This window comes from Prosopis cineraria, unplaced genomic scaffold (genome assembly GCF_029017545.1).
Source record: "Prosopis cineraria cultivar Desert tree isolate PC_DT_omini unplaced genomic scaffold, ASM2901754v1 PC12, whole genome shotgun sequence".
In the NCBI taxonomy this organism is placed as follows: domain Eukaryota; kingdom Viridiplantae; phylum Streptophyta; class Magnoliopsida; order Fabales; family Fabaceae; genus Prosopis; species Prosopis cineraria.
Genome location: NW_026555343.1, coordinates 37,144,845 through 37,165,363, shown reverse-complemented (window position 1 = coordinate 37,165,363; position 20,519 = coordinate 37,144,845). Strand labels below are relative to the sequence as shown.

The 20,519-nt window shown below is 32.8% G+C and overlaps 3 protein-coding genes and 1 long non-coding RNA gene across 4 annotated transcripts; 1 reads left to right on the top strand and 3 right to left on the bottom strand.

Annotated features, from left to right (window-relative positions):
* Nucleotides 1-530: 530 nt before the first annotated feature.
* On the top strand, nt 531-1,800 carry LOC129288710 (pyridoxal 5'-phosphate synthase-like subunit PDX1.2). Its single transcript, XM_054925435.1, has one exon. The coding sequence runs from the start codon at nt 722-724 to the stop codon at nt 1,619-1,621; it is 900 nt and encodes a 299-aa protein (XP_054781410.1). The 5' UTR covers nt 531-721; the 3' UTR covers nt 1,622-1,800.
* A 553-nt stretch (nt 1,801-2,353) lies between these two features.
* On the bottom strand, nt 2,354-4,143 carry LOC129288709 (mitochondrial arginine transporter BAC2-like). Its single transcript, XM_054925434.1, has 2 exons — nt 3,524-4,143; nt 2,354-3,408 (listed from the first exon to the last, which is right to left on the bottom strand). Exons 1-2 carry the CDS (start codon nt 3,755-3,757, stop codon nt 2,701-2,703), a joined length of 942 nt encoding a protein of 313 aa, XP_054781409.1. The 5' UTR covers nt 3,758-4,143; the 3' UTR covers nt 2,354-2,700.
* Nucleotides 4,144-5,487: 1,344 nt separating this feature from the next.
* On the bottom strand, nt 5,488-7,535 carry LOC129288606 (uncharacterized). Its single transcript, XR_008588036.1, has 4 exons — nt 7,424-7,535; nt 7,189-7,244; nt 5,994-6,035; nt 5,488-5,902 (listed from the first exon to the last, which is right to left on the bottom strand). It is a non-coding gene; the product is annotated as an uncharacterized LOC129288606 (long non-coding RNA).
* Nucleotides 7,536-13,671: 6,136 nt separating this feature from the next.
* On the bottom strand, nt 13,672-17,286 carry LOC129289309 (disease resistance protein RFL1-like). Its single transcript, XM_054926078.1, has 4 exons — nt 16,843-17,286; nt 14,858-16,043; nt 14,571-14,806; nt 13,672-14,483 (listed from the first exon to the last, which is right to left on the bottom strand). Exons 2-4 carry the CDS (start codon nt 15,963-15,965, stop codon nt 13,713-13,715), a joined length of 2,115 nt encoding a protein of 704 aa, XP_054782053.1. The 5' UTR covers nt 15,966-16,043; nt 16,843-17,286; the 3' UTR covers nt 13,672-13,712.
* Between the last annotated feature and the right edge of the window lie 3,233 nt (nt 17,287-20,519).

The following is a 20,519-nucleotide window of genomic DNA, read 5'->3' as shown; positions in this document are numbered from 1 at the left end:
TTCTCCCTTTTTTTATCAATTTTTGACATACGATTTCCAAAATATCCTCTTGTAAATTTAAAAGAAGGCCCAATATTTTAATTTTTAAAAAGAGTTACATGTTTAATAACTCTTTTTTAAATTTAAGAATAAATATGTAATGTAATTTAATTTAAAAGAATGATAGTTAAATTTTAAAATATTAAATTAATATCAATTAAGTATTTAACAAATTTTTTTAAAAAATAAATTAAAAATATTAATTTAAATTATTATAAATTCAAGAGGTTTAATTATAAATGAGCTTTTAAATATCAAATATAATTTTTAGAGTATAAAAAAATTATTGTAACTATTTAAATTAATATTTATAATTTATTTTATTGAAAATTTTATTAAAAATTTAATTAATATTAATTCAGTATTTTGTGACGTAACTGTTATTTTTTTTTTTGGCGGAAGGTCCTTGAATGTCATTTTATCCTTTGATTTTGTTTTTTTTAATGACTGTCAAACACCAAACAGAGTTTCTTCATCGCTCTCGTCACCGACTATTCGAGCATTGAAACTCCATCGGGTATTCTGGAAACAACCTCCGTTTCTACTCCGTTCCCTCTATAAATCAGTCCACGCTACGCAATCTCTTCGCCATTTTTTTCCTCTTCTGATTTGACATTCACATATTTCTCAATTCTTGATTCTTGATTCTTGATCAGTTAGGCATTTTCTCAAACACATTACCATGGCTGAAGATGGCACTGTCACGGTCTACAGTAGAACCGCCATTACCGAACGAGAAATGAATTCATTCTCATCCAATGCAGGAGGGCGTCAAATGCCTCGAGGAGGTGCTATTTTTGAAGTCTCAAGCATTCGACAAGCCAAGATTGCAGAAGAAGCCGGTGCTTGTGCTATCACTGTTTCGGAGCCAAGTCGCCCAGGCATTTTGCGAATGATTGATCCGTTTCTTCTAAAACTGATCAAGCAGGCCGTGAATATTCCCATAATTTCGAGGGCTCGGGTCGGGCATTTCGTCGAGGCCCAGATTCTTGAAGCTGTTGGTGTCGATTATATCGATGAAAGCGAGTTGCTAGCTGTAGCAGACGACCAAAATTATATCAACAAGCTCAATTTCACTTGTCCATTTGTGTGTGGGTCTCGAAGTCTTGGAGAGGCATTGAGGAGGATCAGGGAAGGTGCTGCGATGATAAGGACCCAAGGGGAATTAATAGGGTCTGGTAATATTGCTGAGACAGTGAGGAATGTGAGGTCAGTGATGGGGCAGATAAGGACTGTGAGCAACATGGATGAGGACGAAGTCTTTGCATTCTCAAAGAAGATAGAGGCACCTTACGATCTGGTGGCGCAAGTTAAGCAAATGCGTCGGCTGCCAGTCGTTCACTTTGCTGCCGGAGGCATTGTGACTCCAGCTGATGCTGCTCTTATGATGCAATTGGGATGTGATGGTGTGTTTGTGGGATCAGAAGTCTTTGATTGCTCAGATCCTTACAAGCGAGTTAGGGGAATCATTCAGGCAGTTGGGCACTATAATGATCCTAATGTGTTGGTTGAAAGCTGCTATGGCTTGGCTGAGGCCATGGAAGGTCTCAATAGTAGCGATGACAGGATTGAGCATTTTTAGTAGCGCCAGTCTCTAATCGAATTAACCGTTGGTATATTCATCATACAGCACATATAGTTGTATCGGTAAGCCCATTTATGTGGTTGAGCATATAGTACTTTTTTCTGTTACGGAAATAGAGTATGTACTTCTTAATCTCTTTTCTGCTATACATATTGATCTGAGATGGCTTTACCATTTATCTGGTTGCTCGGAATTACAAAGATGAGTTGATTGTTGCCTTTTATGTGAAATTTCAGTTCATAAAAGGACAATATATGATTGAGCTTATAGGTCTAGTTTGTAATAATAACAGAGGATATGCTTCATCTATATTGGTAATTGTTTTGCTCCGAATGATCTGTATTTGGCTTTACCATTCATCGAGTTTCGCTGCATTGCCTTGGTGAATTGGAATAAATTGGCTGCCTTCCATGTTAAAGTTGTTTAATTTTTAGTCCAAGGAGTGTGATTCGAATGCTTAGAAATCTATCAGGCTTCTAACTGGAATGATGGCTGACAATGACGATGATATACATTTACAGTTGGATCTTTGATGTCTACTAATTTACAAGATCCTAATTTCTCTTTTGGTCTATGTTGTGACTAGGCAGTGGATATTTTGATCCTGTTAACAAAATGTTTTAATAATTTACGGAAAAATTCATAACCTTCCGTCATTGTCTGAACTTGAAAGCTCTCTACAATAGGGATACTTCTAAGTTTTCTATCTCTTCTTGCTGATGTTGAACGAGTATTTAATATTGATTCAGCTACCTTGAAAAACAGATTTCAAGGGCACCTTTTTTTTTTTTTTAAGCAAAACGAGAGATACGATCATCCATTGAAAAATGTCTCATTTAAGGGTGATGGGATGAACATGTCTGTTTCTGAACATAGTGTCTTAAAGGGAAACTAAGATATATTCTCTGAATTAGAGACATGGTACAAAAGACCAAATCCGTTGAATGTTTCTAATTATCCAATTTGCTGAATACTGCTACTAACTAGCAACTTGCCAACTGTGTTCATAGGCAATGAATGTCAAATGCGAAATTTTTACTTTTATTTGTTTCTGAGACACTTGTTTGAATGGTGTCTCATTGTCTTGAGTTTCTAGAAAAGGATGGATCTCCTAGATTTTTAGTGCTGCTACTTCCACTGTTTGACAGGCTTCTGATAGCAATCTCATAAGCAGCAAACACAGCACCATTCACTATAAAAGCTCTACCCACTGTAGTTCCTATACCCCTCCACAAAACATTATGCCCTTCTTCTCTGACACTCTGTCCCACGCAATCAAGGATTCCTGTGTATTTCAGTGATGATTGTGTTTGAGCCTGGAGTCTTGTCTTTATAACATCCAAAGGGTAGGAACCAATCCAACTCACTACCCCAGCTAATCCTCCTGCTATTAGCATTGTGCTCAAGCTTTCTTGACTAGTTTTTCTGCAACCTGGGTGAAGTTGTTCCCTCATATATTCATATGTCCAGAAATATACACCATGACTAGGTGCATCCCGGAGAATTGTGATGCTGAATCCCCGGAATATTCCTCGAAGACCTTCTCTTTTCCATATCTTCCTTGTGGCTGATAGAGGACCTTCACAGGATTCTTTTAATTGGCCTTTTCTCTGAAGCTGGAGGCGAATTTTGACCAGTTCTACTGGGGAGACAATTGTGCTTTGTAAAGCACCGGTTATGAGTCCTGCTAGAGCAACGCTCCTGTAGGAAGGAGGGCTATTTTCTGAGACTGATGAGTCAAAAGCTCTTGAGAGAACTGCATAAGTTTGGAAAATCATAGCATTCTGCATCCAGAAAACAAAGAGTGACCAATATGAAATAATAATCAATGACATTCTTGTGTCAAACATTTGGGTGGGTATAAGCCAATAACTAAGACATAGAAGAGAGAAAAATGACCTGAAAAGTAATAGCGGCCAAAGGAGCAGCCATGCCCCTGTATAGAGAGGCAAGGCCTTCGTTGGACACAACATCTTTGATCAAGCTGAACACAGAAGTTGGCATGTTTGAGTTCTGTTGGTGGATTCGGAGGGTGTCCAGTGGATAACCAGAGATCACTCCAGCCATACCCCCCACACCTCCTGCCACAAATTCTCTACTCCAACTGCTTCCCACAAATTCACCCCACAGCATTCCTCTCTTATTTTGTATTAAGTCTTGTTTCTTTCTGTTGCTCGCCACGGATCAAGTCAGATTGTATCCGGCATGCCCAATTGTATTTGCGATATGCATGTAAAATGTCATAGAACTTCTGGGAAAGGTTCTGCTTTGTACTTCAATTATTGAAACCATCACAAGCTCAACAGTTTTCTAGATTCTGGCGTTTGCTCTGCAATCCAAATCCTTTTCTTGTTGGCAATGCAGACCCAAACTGTAAAACCATTGGACGTTAAAAACGTCCTTGGTTATGGCTTTTGGCTTCTGTTTCCTGCTCTGTAATTTGAGTTTGTAAACAGAGCAAGCTAAAACGCCGTTCTCTACCTGCTCTTTCCAGGCTAGATTATTCTTTCTTTTGTTCTGTTAACCCGAAACGTGATTGAATTCTTTTTTTTTTTTTGAGCAAAAAAACGTGATTGAATTCAAAGTTGGAAACCTTTGAGGTTCCGGCTATTGCTAAATGCTTTTCATCTGCACCTTCTAGCGAGGACGAAAAGAAGGAAGACAGAGATAGGAAAAGAGGGACCGAAATATTTAGCAATAATAGGCCGAAACAAATGCAAACAAACGGCTTCTATTTCGTCGGGAATGTAGTGTGCTGAGAACCTGAAGCGCGAGAGACCAACGCTCTCTTTCATGAGAGGCTTGGTGTTATTGAATGGTGTGCGTTTCAGAATCTTGAGACATAATAAACCGTTGTTTTTATGTCTCAAATAAAGAAATGCACTCACCACGGCATTTCAGGAAATTTTCCCTGTATTATTATATGTAATTTACACGCTGCATGCCTCGGCCATGGAAGAAATGATGATGATGATAATACCATTGTTTTTTGTATGTCTTAATCTTTGTGATGTGTCAATTATTTCCTACTTAGGTTTGCTCCACATATGGTTGATAATTAAATACAAAGGTTGACCCCAGTTAAATAAGTGGTAATATTTACCATTTATCAATGGTAGGATTATAGATTAGCCCCCATCCATGCAAGTATATGGGAAAGTAGAAAACTCTAAACATTAAACTATTAACTACTAGTCATATAAAATGCAATTTGCTGTAGGTGCTAAATCTCTTTTTATTTCAATATTAACAGTAATATTTCTATTTCCATTTGAATTCAAATTTTAAAATTTAAATCACCCAAAAAATAAAAAATGGTTAACTCGAGATATTTTTAATAAAAATTTTCTACCAAATTATTATTCGTTCTATGGATTGCATTGCAAAAAAATCTCTAATCTAATACTAGGTGATGCTTATTGTAAGACACATTCTAAAAAAGATTTATGAGCCTTAATTCAAGACTTGGAGGTATTAATTATATATTTTTAATATTGCTTCATTTAAACTTATTAACCTTCAGAGAAAAAGTAATGCAAATTTATTTTTTATTTAAATATTAATAAAAGTTGAAGTTTATTCTTTTCTCAAATAAAATTAATGGTTTAATATTTATTAGTAGATCCCAAGATACATTTAGGGACGCAATCCATCTTCGATCATTACTGCGAGGTCTAACTAAGTTCAAACTTGATGATACATCAAACGAAGAATGCTGTTTTCAAGCAATCACATTCAGAACAGTTCAGACGTTTGAGATAGAGCAGGCTTAGTTTATGTGTCAATGTCAACTCCTTTCTCTCTTCTGTATCTGTTGCAATTCAGAATCTTGATACTATTGACAAAATGTGGAGCTTAAAAAATTGATTAAACCCTTCTTGGTATTGAATGTCAATCTCAGACACACAAGGGGACTTTTTCCTAAAGGGGAGATATATTCCTCAATTGTCATGATGATACACGTCTAACCACCTTGCTAAAGCAATCACATTTCACAACAATAAGTAGCAAGACAGTCTTAGAGGAAAGCTGCAAACAAGAAATTTACTGTGCGTGTAACACAACGCACTTGGGTTCACAAATACAAGCAAGAAAGTATCTCTTAGACAAAGACCACATTAATTAGACATGCTCTCGTAGCATATTTAGTGACAGCTCAATAACTATGCGTAGGGTACTAATATGCTGGGAAAGCCTTCATTTCTTTCCACTCTTCTTCAGCCCAGAACCTCCAAAGGCCCCCTTTTGTTGTGCCTTGGATTTCAGCTCCCTTAGTGCCTGTTTCAAGCATTCAAAAGAAATGAGTTTGAATTGGCACATTAACAACAAATCAGTTTGTAAGTACAAAATTAGAGATACAACATCGAACCTTTTCCTCTTCCTTTTTCTTCTGAAGGTTAGCCAAATCAACCTGCAAAGTACAGATATAGATACAAATCAAATGTAAGATCCCAACAAACAATAACAACAATGACAAGCCTTATCCCACTAGATAGGGTTGGCTACATGCATGACATTATTGTACTCTATCATCAACCAAACTTTTAAGAATATTGTTAACTAACATCTCTTTCAACAACTTCTATAAGTATTCTTTTTTATCTTCCTTTATCCCTCTTTATAGAGTTCAAGATTATTTGTTCCACTTTCCTCACCAGTGCCTCCCATGACTTTCCCATGACTTTCTCTGTACATGTCATATTTGAATACAAGCTGTCTGTTTGTGTCAGTAAATGCATCAGGGTATGAAATTGAAGACATGTTACAACATAAACGGATAAGTGAAAGTGCATAGCAGTTTTCCATGTGTAATGAATGGAGACCATACTCCAGACCTCCATCAAAAACTAAAGACCCTAAAATGAGATCACCAAGTAACTTCCGCATGACTATTTGCATGAAATCCCAGTTTTAGCCGATGAGATCAGAGCTGGCACTAGCAAGTATTGATCTTCCAGAATGAGGTGAGATTGAACAGTTTGGTCCACATCCCTCTTCCTTACTTCACTGGTCTTAAGAGGCACCTTTTATGACCCAAAGAAGGTGCAAATTTTAGAACAAAGTGACGAATTAAAATCAGTTGCCTAGATGAACTCTCTTTGGTAAGATGAAATGGGTAATAACATGGTCAACAACAATCAGTTCATCGCCCAATGATTAATCTAGAAAAATTACATGGAAGAAACGTATAGAAAGGAGGAGCAACATAAACATGCCGTATATTCCCGATAAGGAGTTAAAAAATATAAGTCCTGGAAAAATCCTTTAATACTTCAAGAACATCAGCTGCAAGTCTATAAAAATAGATCAAGACTTCACAATTAATAACAACATATTTTTCATGCAATCTTAACCAACCCCAAACAAGACATCGTTCTGGTATTTCTTCCAACAGCTTTCATTACTTTCTAAAGGAAGCATATTACCCACCGTCTAATAATTTTATCTATCTAATACCGGTCAATCGAAAACGTAACTCGACTTATAGATTTCTATTCTTTTAGCCATGCTGATCTAGAAACCAGAGTTTAAGAGCAGCAAAATCCTTCAGATCGATGAAATACCTCGTCGTATTCTTTCTGATCAGACTTGGGTTTCTTCAAAGGCTTGGCTTTTCCACCTACACCGAAATATTAATCTCAGACGGAAAGAAAAATCAAGGTTCTAGGGAACAGATCAAAACACGAGAGTTTCATAGATCGAAAATAAGGGGGGAAAGCACAAGTTCAAAACATAAGAAGCATCCGCCGAATCGCAGAATCAGATGATTCCGATGACCGACATCGGCGAAGTAGCTACCTTGCTTGGACGACATGGTTGCGATGCAGAGCTAGGGTCCGGCCCAAATCCAGAAGCAAGAAAACTTTTTTCAAGCCCCGCGACCTTACCCCGTCCCACAATGGCCTCTCGCGGATTCTCATCGCTTTTATATTGTGCCGATCGCACAAGGTAAAAGCGAGAGGCCTCTTCTCGTTCATAAACGAGTAAATAAATAAATAAAATAATTTTAGTTAACCGCTTCAAATGATGGATTTAAATTTAAATTTTATATTTTAAATATCACATTTTAAATTTTTGCATTTATAATATTCTATTTAAATAGTTTAAAATTTTTTAAAGAGTTGAGATTTGAAATAAAAATTAGAAATGGTGTGTTTATATTCATTTTTAAATCGATAAGAGACACGAACCAGATATGAGAAAATATATAAGAATCATACAGATATTAATAATAAAAATATAAAGACATGAGATATTTGAAGTGACTAGAATTTTAAATAACTAAAATGTAGAGTAAATTTAAAATTATAAATAAATTATAATAAAAAAATAGATTTGGATTTGAATCCATAATTTTTTGTATATCCAAATGAGGGATTTGAATTTCAAATCCAAACCTATAATTTTTAATGATTCAAATGACAGATTTGGTTTAAATATAAATTCGAATCTCTATCAATTCAAACATTAAATTTACAAGGATTTTTAATTTGGGAACAGGGTATATTAAGTGGTATTTGTAAATATATTCTCCCAAAACCGTTAATTTTTGTAAACAATATTGAATAAAAAAAAGGAAAAAAGAAGAAGAGGAAGAGGAAGAGGAAGAAAATCAAATAAAAGTCAAACCTTCCACATCAAATTCATTCAGAGACGGAGTTGATGCTCATGCCATATAATGAACCATCTCCTATCTCCTATTTGATAATCATAATCATGTCAACATCTCTCTTTATCATGTATTTGTAGTACTGGATTAGATTAAGCATTATTAGTATTCATATGATGAGTGGGTTAATGTTGAATTTATTCATTTATAATTAAATTAAGCACTCCTTTAATCCTATTTATAAACTCATTTTAATGATTCTTATTACAAAACTTATGTAAGAATTAATGAACTTTTTATGGCCCTTTTCTAGAATTACCTTTTACAAAAGAAAAGGAAGGAGGGAGAGACTAAAATCATTTTATTATTGTGTTTATATAAAGACTTTATTAGTAGACGATCTGTAAGTATTTTTATAATTATTATTTAAATCTAAATGCATGCTTTAGCCCTGGCAAGCTCTCAAAATTTAACTTATCTAAACTTTTTTGTATAAAAGACAACAAGAGAGAGAGGGGGGGCATGTGTAGAGAGTGAGTTAAAAGAATTTTTTTTTTTTAACCTTTTGGCTTGGATCTATGGTATATTTCATTTGTTTGGAATTTTTTTTTTATGAGGACAAAATGTTAACCCCATGTTTGGATAGAGGGGAAGGGGAGTCTAATGAATTCAATTTCATAAAAAAAATAGAGTTATAAAATTTTACTAAAGAAAAGATAAAAATTAAAAAGAGTAAATAAAATTAATTAAAATCTCCTAACCCCACTTCTCTATTTCGTTTAATTACCACAAAGAATTAAAAAAGGTTGCATGAAATCTTAAAATAAAAGGCGAAGGTGATGCTCTTAAGCTTTGGTAAATTCCTCAAATGAGTGTGACAAGAAGAGACAAGAATGAAGAGGGAATCCCCAATATTCTCTTCTTCTTTGATCAGTTGTTCCCTTGAGCGACATCTATCATCATTCTATAAAATTAAACTAGTTTTACAAGCTATTAATTATAAAATAATTCAATTTGTAAATTTCGTTATTCTATTAATTGAATAGATCTGTTTAATTAAAAATTAATTATTACATCATTAATTAACTTATATTCCAGAAAATATAGCATCGTCATTACGTTTATAGATATTGATTTTTTTCTAATAAATTGGATATTTAATTACGGCTCCATCAATTTGGCAACAACACTCTTCTGCCAAAAAAGAAAAAAACTTAAGATAATCTATCATTAGAAAATAAGTAAATTATGGGCCTATTTAATTGAGTTCCTATATTTTGCTTTCAAAACTCTTTTAAGATAGAATTTTTAAAATTATTTTTCAAAGAAAAATAAAAAATTATTAAGTTATGTTAATTTAAAAATAGTGTTAGAATTAAAAAATGGACAAATAGTGGTAGTGATCAATGATTATAAATAATGGTGACTTATGATATTAATTGATGGGTTAATGTGTAAATTGAACCTTGAAATAGTACGCAAAAAGCACCCTAGATGTTGAATTTTTAAAGAGTGCAAGATGAATCATAAACTTTTGAATTCATAATAAATTACTCCCACTATTATCTTTTTGTTAAAACCATTATTGTTCACTATAAGGCCTAGTCAAAGGCTGACATGACAGTTCCTTATTGATATATCATTTATTAATTAGTATCACAAACCCTCAACTATTACATGAGTAGCATTTTGGATCCTAAACTTTAAATTTATAAACAAATTACCCCTATCATTTATGTATAGAATATTGACTATTATATAAATCAAATTAGCCTGAGTATGATCTGCTGTGATGAACGCATTGTTGGCGGCGACAAATAACTCATAATTTTGTGAACTTTTTTTGCAATGTTTTTCAAGTGATTGATATCTCAAACTTTCGTATACTCTATAACTTTAATTTAATCTTATTTTAAATAATGTTTATTTATTTAACAGGTGAAAATTTGGGATCCCATTTGGAATGCATAAATCTGCAAATTCTAACCTGATTTGACCTTCTCCTCTATCATATAGCGTTGTCTTTCGTTTGCTGAGTCGTTCTCTTTCACCGCCAACCTTTGCTTTTCTCCATGTGTCGAGCAATTTTGCCCTGAATCCATAGAAGAGGATACAAGGTGTCCCTTTTTTAGGGCTCGCACGAGAGGCCAAAAGATCAGAATTCTGTATGTGTGTTCCCTTCATCTTTGACTGCTGCGTTCTAAAAACCTTGGATGAAGCCGCACCTATGCCTCTTCTCTCTGCATTTGTGCATGTCTCCTCTTCTTCAATCAAGGCCACTGAAGGGCTCTTTTAAGGCTGAATGAAATGCTGGATCATTCAGTGTTTCAATCTCCCTTATCATTCTTTTTTTTAATTTTTTTTATTATCATTTTTTCGGATTTTTTTATGTGTAAATATATTTTAAAGGAAACAATCAGATTTAAAAGAATTAAGAAGTTGATTCTCATGATTTTTTGATTGTTGAGATAATTTGGTAAAGGGATTTTTTTTAAAAGATTTAAGCAATATTTTCTCCTCTATTTTTCAAAATTAATTTTGAAGAAAAATTAAATTTATTTATCTTCTTTATTTTTTATTTCAAAAATAATCCTTAAAGGATTAACTTTTTATTTTTGTTAAAAAGAATTAATATTTCTTTTTTCTATTTTCGATCATTTTTTAAATTAACTCTTGAAAAATAATTAAATTTCATTTTTATATTTTTTGATTGTTTTAACTAATTAAAAAAAATAAAATCCTAGCTAATAGGATAAGGATAAAATAAAATCAAAACCTATTAAATTAATTTTTTTATTTTTTCATTTTATCTATATTATTAAAATTTTATTTTTTGGTTAAATTTAATATTTTTATTATGATAATGATTATTATTATTATTATTATATTTAAAATACATGAATAAAATATAGTGTTCACAAGTAGCACTTGATATATTAACAAGAGTTAATGTGCAAAATGGACTTTGAAGTATTATGAAAAAAGTATCATGAACTCTGAACTCTTAAAATGTGCAAAATAAATCATAAGCTTTTAAATTTATAGTAAATTACCCCCACCATTATCTTTTTGTCAACGTCGTTACTATTTACCATACTATTCATTGTGGGCCCCAATCAAATGCTAACGTGACAGTCCCTTACTGATATGTCATTTGTTAATTGGTGCCACATACCTTAAATTATTGTGTAAGTAGCGTCCTAAACTCTAAACTTTTAAATTTTGATCAAATTATCCCCACAGTTTATGTATAAAATGTTGACTATTATGTAGACTAAATTAGTTTTAACATGATTCGTTGCGGTGATGCATTGTTGGTGAACGACCCATAATTTTGTGAAATGATGTTCCCCTCTTTTTTGTGATGTTTTTCAAATGACTGGTATCTCATGCTTTCGTACACTCTATAACTTTGGTGTAGTTTTATTTTGAATAATTTTTATTTATTTAATGATAAAAATTTAGGATCCCATTTGATAAAAAAAGAGTTTAAGTTTAAGAGGATTTTACAAACGATGAATACAAAAGCCGATGATTTTATCAACAAATTTAAAACCAAAATTAACCAGTTAATTAAAATCCTCTAATATTTAAACTTATTTTAAAATGAAATCCCAAGTTTTCACTATTAAGTAAATAAATATTATTTAAAATAAGACTAAATCATAGTTATACAGTATATGAAAGCATGCGATAACAATCGTTCGGAAAACATTACAAAAAAGGGACAGAAAATGTCATTTCATAAAATTATAGGTCGTTAGCCACAGCTAACGATGCGTTCACCACAACGGACCATTCAGAAGCTAATTTGATTTACATAATAGTCAACATTCTATACATAAACGATGAGGGTAATTTGCTCGAAATTGCAAAGATCAGGGTCTAAAACACTACTCACGCAATAGTTTAAGAACTGTGATGTTAATTAACAAATGACATATTAGTAAGGAATCACCATATCAGCATTTGATTGAGCCCCACATTGAATAGTAATGGCCTTAAGAAAAAGATAACGGTGAGATTATTTGTTATAAATTTAAAAGTTTAGAGTCATTGCACATTTTCAAAATTTAGGGTTAAGGAAACTTTGTACATAATACTTCAGGGTTTATTTTATACATTAATCCAAACAACTCTGCAATTCTGCTAAAATTATTAAAAATTTCTTTCTAATTTTAAAATTTGGACTTTTGAATAATTTTGAACACTATTAAAATATTATATCAAAGATTCTAAAATAAAAATTTATTTTTAAAGTTTAAAGTATTAATTTATCCTCATATCTTAGATATACAATTTATCCTCATATCGAATTGTCCTACACACCCTCTCTTCAACATAAATAACATTAAATAATGATAGATATAAAAATAATTAATTATAATAAAAATATTAAACTATAGAGTAAAAGTTACCAAATTATATCGAGAAAGATTTTCTTTATTATAAAATTCATAATTCATTAATTTTCGTTGTACATGCATGTTTGAAATTTTTTTTAGACGACATATCTGGTTAGACATTAAAAAATTACCAAATAAATATGCTTAAAAAAATTTAAATGATCAAATTTATCTTTTTATACTATGATAAAAATAATAAAATATCTGCACTAAAATTGTTTTTTAGTAACTTAAATAATTTTTAATAAATATTTAATTTTAAAATAGTGGCATTTTAGTCTAATACTTGTGATTTAAAAATTAACTAACTATTGATTGGATGGAAATTAAATCACTACTAGAAAACAGGCAATTTGTGATAGATTTTGTTCTTGATTTGCAATGGATTTTCTATCCCAAATATGTGACAAAAATGTGTATATCATGAATTTGCTCGTCTCAAAGTTGAGATACTACTTTTGCAGTGGAATATTTGTCCTAAATTTAGGATGGATTTTGACATCACAAATTTGTGACAGTAAACATTATCACAAATTCAAATTCATAATCTTTTGTGTATCCAAATAAAAAATTTAATCCAAATTCAAATTCAAATTGCTATTAATTCAAACACACTATAGAAAATAATAATAAATTTATATGGAGTGTGAATAAATACTAGAAGAGAGATTGAAATAAAGGAGAATGGTACCTAAGGCTTCCAAATGAGAAAAAATTATAATGAGGGCTCATTACAATTGAAAGTTCATCTATTTACGAGTGAGTTAATGAACTTGTATTTGTAAATAGATGAACCTTCAATTATATTAGACCCTTATTGTTATTTTTTTTTTCCTTTGGAGCCCTTACTGCCATTCATCTTTGAAATGATGAAAATGTTGCATGGAACCTTCAAAAAAGGTTTCTCTACACTATTTTCTTGTAAACTTTCAAAGCAAATAGTGAAATAATTAATCAAGCTAGCTAACTCCTATGAAAGAAGAGTCAAGCGAATTATAAAAAATAAAGGATATAACACAATGCACTCATACTTGACTAAGGAATCATATGCATGGAACACACATGTTTACTTTTATTTTTGAGTGGAAAAGCTAAGCCACACTAAGGAAGAAAAGTAATGAAAAGCAGAGCTCGTAATAATGCATCTACATCTGACCAAAAACTCGGAAGCTAAATAAGCTTTGAACTTGGATTGGAATATCTGCTTGGCCGCGTGGTCATCCCATTCCAGATTGTTCCACCAACTTTCTGGTCCTTGGATGAGTGTCAACTTGAGTTTGGCAGAATTGGAATCAAGTGGTAACTTTTTCAGCTCTGGACAATCATATATTCTAATGGATTTGAGGGAAGGAAAAGGCAAGGTTGCCTTGTGGATGCTCTTAATACTTGGCAAGCCCTCTAGAGTGAGAGTGACGAGAGAAAAGAATAAAGAGGAATCCTCAATATTCTCATCCTTTGTTGCTGCTTCTTCTTTGATCACCTCTTCCATTGACCTACATCCTTGAATGCTAAGTTCTTGAAGGAGAGGAGCATGCTTGAGCCATGTCGCATGAGTTACTCCTTGACATGCACATATTGTCACGCTTCGGAGCTTGTTTAGGCAACATGTATCGATAACAAAAGAATATTCCGTGCTTCCAATACAATCCAACGAATACAACTTAATTTCTTGCAGGTGCTTCATTTTTGACATGCATGCTAATAATGAAGCGAGATTCTGCAAATATGTGCAATCAATAGAAAGGTTGTATATGCAACTTTGCAATTTGATTGACTTGAATAATTTGTGGCGACCATCTAAACTCCTTATTCCTATCCATACTTCCTCAATATTTGGAAGCGATTATAGCTCTTCTAAAATATTCTCTTCTTGATTAATCACTATCCTCTCGTCAGCTTTAAACACTCTTAATTGTTGAAGACTTGATACCACTCCCAACGGAATATTCCATTCCAACACATCTAATACCCGCAAGCTAAGAAACTTTATATTTTTCAAGTACCGCAATTTCATGAAATACTCTTCTCTTGGAATATCTATCATTAGCAAAGTAAGACATTCAAGAGAAACTAAACCACCAATCTCCACAAATATTCGTTCTTCTCTGACTATTACATCCAAGACTCGCCATCTCTTCTTCATGTATTCAATATCTTGATCATGTGCTGTCCATAGTGCCATGTCATGGATCATATCATGCATTTTAACTATTCAACTCATAAAAAGATCATTTTCAATACCCTCTAGCAAGCATGAAAGCTTCAACTTTTCAAAAACAGTCTCCCCATAACCACGCATGTCTTGTACACTCTTTCTCATGGCATTACAAAGAAATTTCTCCCACGTCCATTTATTGATGAGATTGAGAACCATAATCTCACAATCTTCTGGGTATGATGCACAGTACAAGAAACAACTTTTATGTACCTTATCCAACTGGTCATAGCTAAATTTAAGGACAGAGAATACTTTCACCTCCAAATTTGGAGCAGTTAATGAAGAACTCGTTAAGTTATTTATTGAATGTTCCCAAGCTTCCATGCTCTTCACTCCGGCCATGGCACTTCCTATCACGATTAGTGCAAGTAGTAACCTTTTACATTCTTTAGCCATCTTCTCAGTTAATTTTGGAATGTGAGGGTTTGACCTCAAAGTTTCCTCACCAACTTTCATGCAAAATAACTTTGATGCTTCTTCCTCCGTCAATGTTTCTACCTTGAATGTTCTTTCAGCTTGCATTTTTGCACACACGTCTTCTGACCGTGTTGTGAATAATATTTTGGATTGACATTTAGTGTCTTTTGGATGTGGCACTCCAACTAATTTCAAGTCTAATGTATCCCATATGTCATCCAATAATAAGGAAAATTTCTTTTGTTTGAGGACTCTATATATCCTTGCTACCTTTTCACGTGGATTACAGCAGGTCTTCCAAATGTCGTCTTTGATCCCAACCAGTTTTCTAATATTATCCATAATACTATCCAGGTTGGGCTCTTTTGATACCACCACCCACATCACAACATCAAAATCCAACCTTCTGTTCTCAAGTTCATTATTAAGTTTCTTCAATAAAGTAGTCTTTCCCACCCCGCCTATCCCATATAAACCAATCACACCAACATTCTCTACTTCAATACTATTCCACACCTTATCAAACATCAAATCCAACCCCACCGTCTCATTGAGAGGTATCTCAATTGCGTTGGTTGGTACTTTGTAAACAACTGGAAAATCCTTACTGTAGCCTTTCCCCTCAGTTGCCATTTCATCCACATCCTTGAGCATCTTAGCAACAATCTTTCCCAGCTTGTAGCTCGACATACAATCCTTTGGACACCTTTCACTAAAGCATTTATTCTGAACTTCTTAGGCTCCTCGAGCTTCTATATCTATCGTTTCCTGTGAATATGAGATTGTTAATTAGGTGCATAATCTTCTCTTTCTTCATTGAAGTGAAAATACACACACGTACACACTCTTTTGAGTCACGTTTAAATGTGGACGTGACATGATCTCTGCATACATTCTAATTTGGTATTCAATGTATTAACAAGAAAAAAGCAAACACTTCATTCACAAGTATTTACACAAATTTAAACACTAGAATTAATTTGTTGGAAAATATTATGACACCATAAAATTTAGTTGAAGATACATACAAAAATTCTCATTATTCCTAATCTTGTGTATTCCCTCCGGTTCTTAATATACGGTAAAATTAACAAATTTTGCATTTATTAAGAAAGGTAGATATATCTGTAAAATTGTTTTAAAAAAAAAGTACGTGACTTTTCAATTATATCCTTCTTTGCAATTAATATAACCATAATAAGTTGCTTTTCAAGAATTCAAATGATAATAAATAAATAGTAGATAAAATTGAAAAGAAATATTATTTACTATAACTTTGTGTTATATTTAGAACAAAAAAAAACTCTTAAACTTTGCCTTTCTATATGAGCGTTGAAATTAATATTCTTTTTATTCTTCCTTGATTGCATAAACAGATAACATGTAATTTTTTAATCAATAAATACATTATACATATGACTTTACCTTCTTAATCATAAAGGGAAAACTGAAATCTAGGCTCCAAATCAGAGCAAATTAGTTAAAGAAAGATCTTATAAATTCAAAGTATACTCAAAAGGGTGAAAAGGAGATATGTGAATAAGTAAATCATAACTTGAGAAACTACCTGTTGAAGGACTTCAACTCGTTGCAGCCAAGCACTGAGTTGGTGTGATATTTTCATTCCTGGATTGTTATCAGCCTCTTCATCTTGTGCTTCCATATCTTTTTTAATGTCTTCAAGCCTTTTCCTCTAATCTTCTAGCTTCTGCAGATTGTTTTTCAAATCAAAGAGGAAATCAGCTTCTTGTTTGGCGCAGCCACAAAATCACTTGACAACTTCCCATATGACTCCAATAAAGGAAGACTGATCCATATATGAGTGTTGAAAATGAACAGATTTGAGATGATGAGATGTTGAGGAAGACTCAACTGAGAGTAAAGTTGTCCTTAATTAGATGTGATATGCTCAGATAGGTTTCTTTTATGTTGGAAGAGGCATTGCGCTCCAAGTCATCTCCCAACTTTTTCTTATAAAACCAGTGGAGTGGGTCAGCATATACATATTAATTAATTCTGCAAGATTTGAAAGCTAGTGATGCATGAAAATTGTCAACAAAACTATATAAAAAAAATAATATTTCTTTTTTTTTAAAGACATTTGTGAGATTTTAAAAATAAAGAATTGTAATTTTTACAAAGCTCTATATATTATTTATTTATTTTAACGAAGGTCTATACAAATTTATTGAAATTAAACAAATTCAAAAAACGTATCTGTAATTAAAAAAAGAGAGCATTTCAATGAGGCATCATCAGACAATACTCAATAGTCAAGCTATCACAATTCACAAAGAAAGCATTTTTTTTAAATTAAAAAAAATCTTTGATTCAAAATATCTCACATTTAAGATTATGATTTATGAACACAGATTGAAAATACTATCAATTATCATAAATTATGGTAAAATTTGATGTTATTTTTAATAAAATTTACATATAATTGATTATGAAAGAAAGTATATCTATGATTATTTGACTTCATTATTGTTATTACTAAAGGTCAAAATTGTATAAAAGTAATTTTACTGTGTAAATTTTCTAAATTGTCAGTTATTTAAATCAAAACTTTTTGCTGTAAGTAGATACTTTCATGATTTCAAAAAACTTCCTAATTCTTCCATCAGAATGCATGGAAAACTCAAACTAAAGATTTTTCCTTGGATGAAAATAACTATGCACAAATTTAATACTTGAATTTTGTTAAATAAATATTTTTATATGATTATCTAATTGAATAAAATTTAAATATTGTCTACCTCAATAAATCATCATTATTTTGTTGGGGATATAAACAACGTGGGAAGTATTGGTAAGTCCAATGTTGTATGTCTTGCAGCAAGGCCCAATGGTTGCGGGGGTATGTCTGAAGCATTACTTTTAGAATCTGCCACCATTGAAGGGTAGTTAGCTTCATCACCTCTCGAATCTGAAGTCTGAACTGTCTACCAAAAACAATAAAGTAAAACTTCAGTTAACACGAGCAACCAATACTCCCCTTACTTCTTTTAACAGTGATTAAAGGCTGAGCTTAATCAATTTGGAGTTTCCTTCGATTATTTGAAGTGAATTGCTTGGTTAATGAATAATGAATATTGAGAGGGCCTTGAATTGGTTGAATGTTGATAAAGAGGGAAAATGTAAAGGAGGAATGGAGAAAGAAGTGATGGCAGATTCTTTTGGTTTTATGTTTGACCATGTTGGAAGTTTTGAGGCCAAAGGGAAGTTTTATTGAGTCTATCTGCATTTATGCAATGGCATATGCATGTGCAGGTGATTGAAAATTTATATTATAATAATGCATTTACCTCTGACAACGACTCGAAAGCTAAATTAATAAGCTTTGAGCTTTGATTGGAATATCTGCTTAGCTGTGAGGTCCTCCCATTCCAAATTGTTCCACCAATTTTCTGGCCCTTGGATGAGTATCAACTTGAGTTTGGCAGAGTTAGAATCAAGTGGTAACTTTTTCAACTCTGGACAATCATATATTGTTATGGATTTGAAGGAAGGAAAAGACAAGGGTGCCTTGTGGATGCTCTTAAGCTTTGGTAAAAAGCTCAATTCCAGCGTGACAAGAGACAAGAATAAAAAGACGAATCCACAATATCCTCATCTTCTGTTGCTTCTTCTTTTTCTTTTATCACTTGTTCCATTGACTCACATCCAAGAATGACAAGTTCTTGAAGGAGTGGAGCATGCCTGAGCCATGTCGCATGAGATACTGAACATGAATAGATTGCCACCATTGAGAGCTTGGTTGGATGCAACATGCACCGACAACAAAAGAATATTCCTTGCTTCTAATAATATTCAATGAAGACGACTTAATTTCCTGTAAGTGCTTCATTTTTTACATGCATGATACTAATAAAGCGACATTCTGCAAATACCTGCCTTGAATAGAAAGGCTGCATGTACAACTTTGCAATTTGATTGAGTTGAATAATTTGCTGATACTATCTTGACTCCTTATTCGTATCCATAATTCTTCAATATCAGGTAGCGATTCTAGCTCTTCTAAAATATTCCCTTCTCGATTAATCTTTGTCTTGTCATCAAGTCTAAACACTTTTAATTGTTAAAGACTTGATACCACTTCCACTGGAATATTCCATTCCATCACCTCGCATCCCCGCAAGCTTAGAAACTTTAAATTTATCAAGTACAACAAGTTCATGAAATACTTTGCTCTTGGAATATCTTCCATTGGCAAAGAAAGATATTCCAAAGAAACTAAACCACCAATCTCTAGAAATAATCGTTCTCTGACTTTTACATCCAAGACTCGCAATCTCTTCATGTATTCAATATCTACTTGACAAAGTACATCGACATCACCAATTTCCAATAAAACTAGTGTTGTGGCATTTAGAGGATCTAGGATTTTCTATGATTCCCAATAATTCATGATTGAAATTCTTTGCAAGTGTTTCATATTACCTTGATCATGTGATATCCAGAGTGCCATGTCACGGATCATATCATGCATTTTAATTGTACGATTCATAAAAAGGTCATTTTCAACAACCTCTAGCAAGCACAAAAGCTTCAACTTTTCAATAACAGACTCCCCATAACCATACATATCTTGTACACTCTTTATCATAGCTTTACAAAACATTTCTCCCACATCCATTTATCGATGAGATCAGGAACTAGAATCTCACAATCCTTTGGGTATAATGCACAATACAAGAAGCAACTTTTGTGTGCTCCATCCAAATGATCATAACTAAATTTAAGGACAGATAAAACTTTCATCTCCAAATTTGGTGCAGTAAAGGAAGAACTTGTTAATTTACTTATAAAATGTTCCTAAGCTTCTAATCTCTTCACTCCAGCCACGGCACTTCCTACCACAATTAGCACAAGTGGTAACCTTTTACATTCTTTAGCCATCTTCTTAGTAAGCTTTGGAATGTTAGGGTCTGACCTCAAAGTTTCCATACCAACTTTCATTCAAAATAGCTTTGATGCTTTTTCCTCTGTCAATATTTCTACCATGAATGTTCTTTCACACTTTTGCATAAGCATCTTCTGACCGCGTTGTGAATAACATTTTGGATTGAAAATTAGTCTCCTTTGGATGTGGCACTCCCACCATCAATTTCAGGTCCAATGTATCCCGTATGTCATCTAATAATAAGACAAATTTCTTTTTTCCAAGGACTATATATATCTTTGCTGCCCTGTCATCTTGATTACTACAACTATTCCAAATGTCATAATCAATTCCAACCT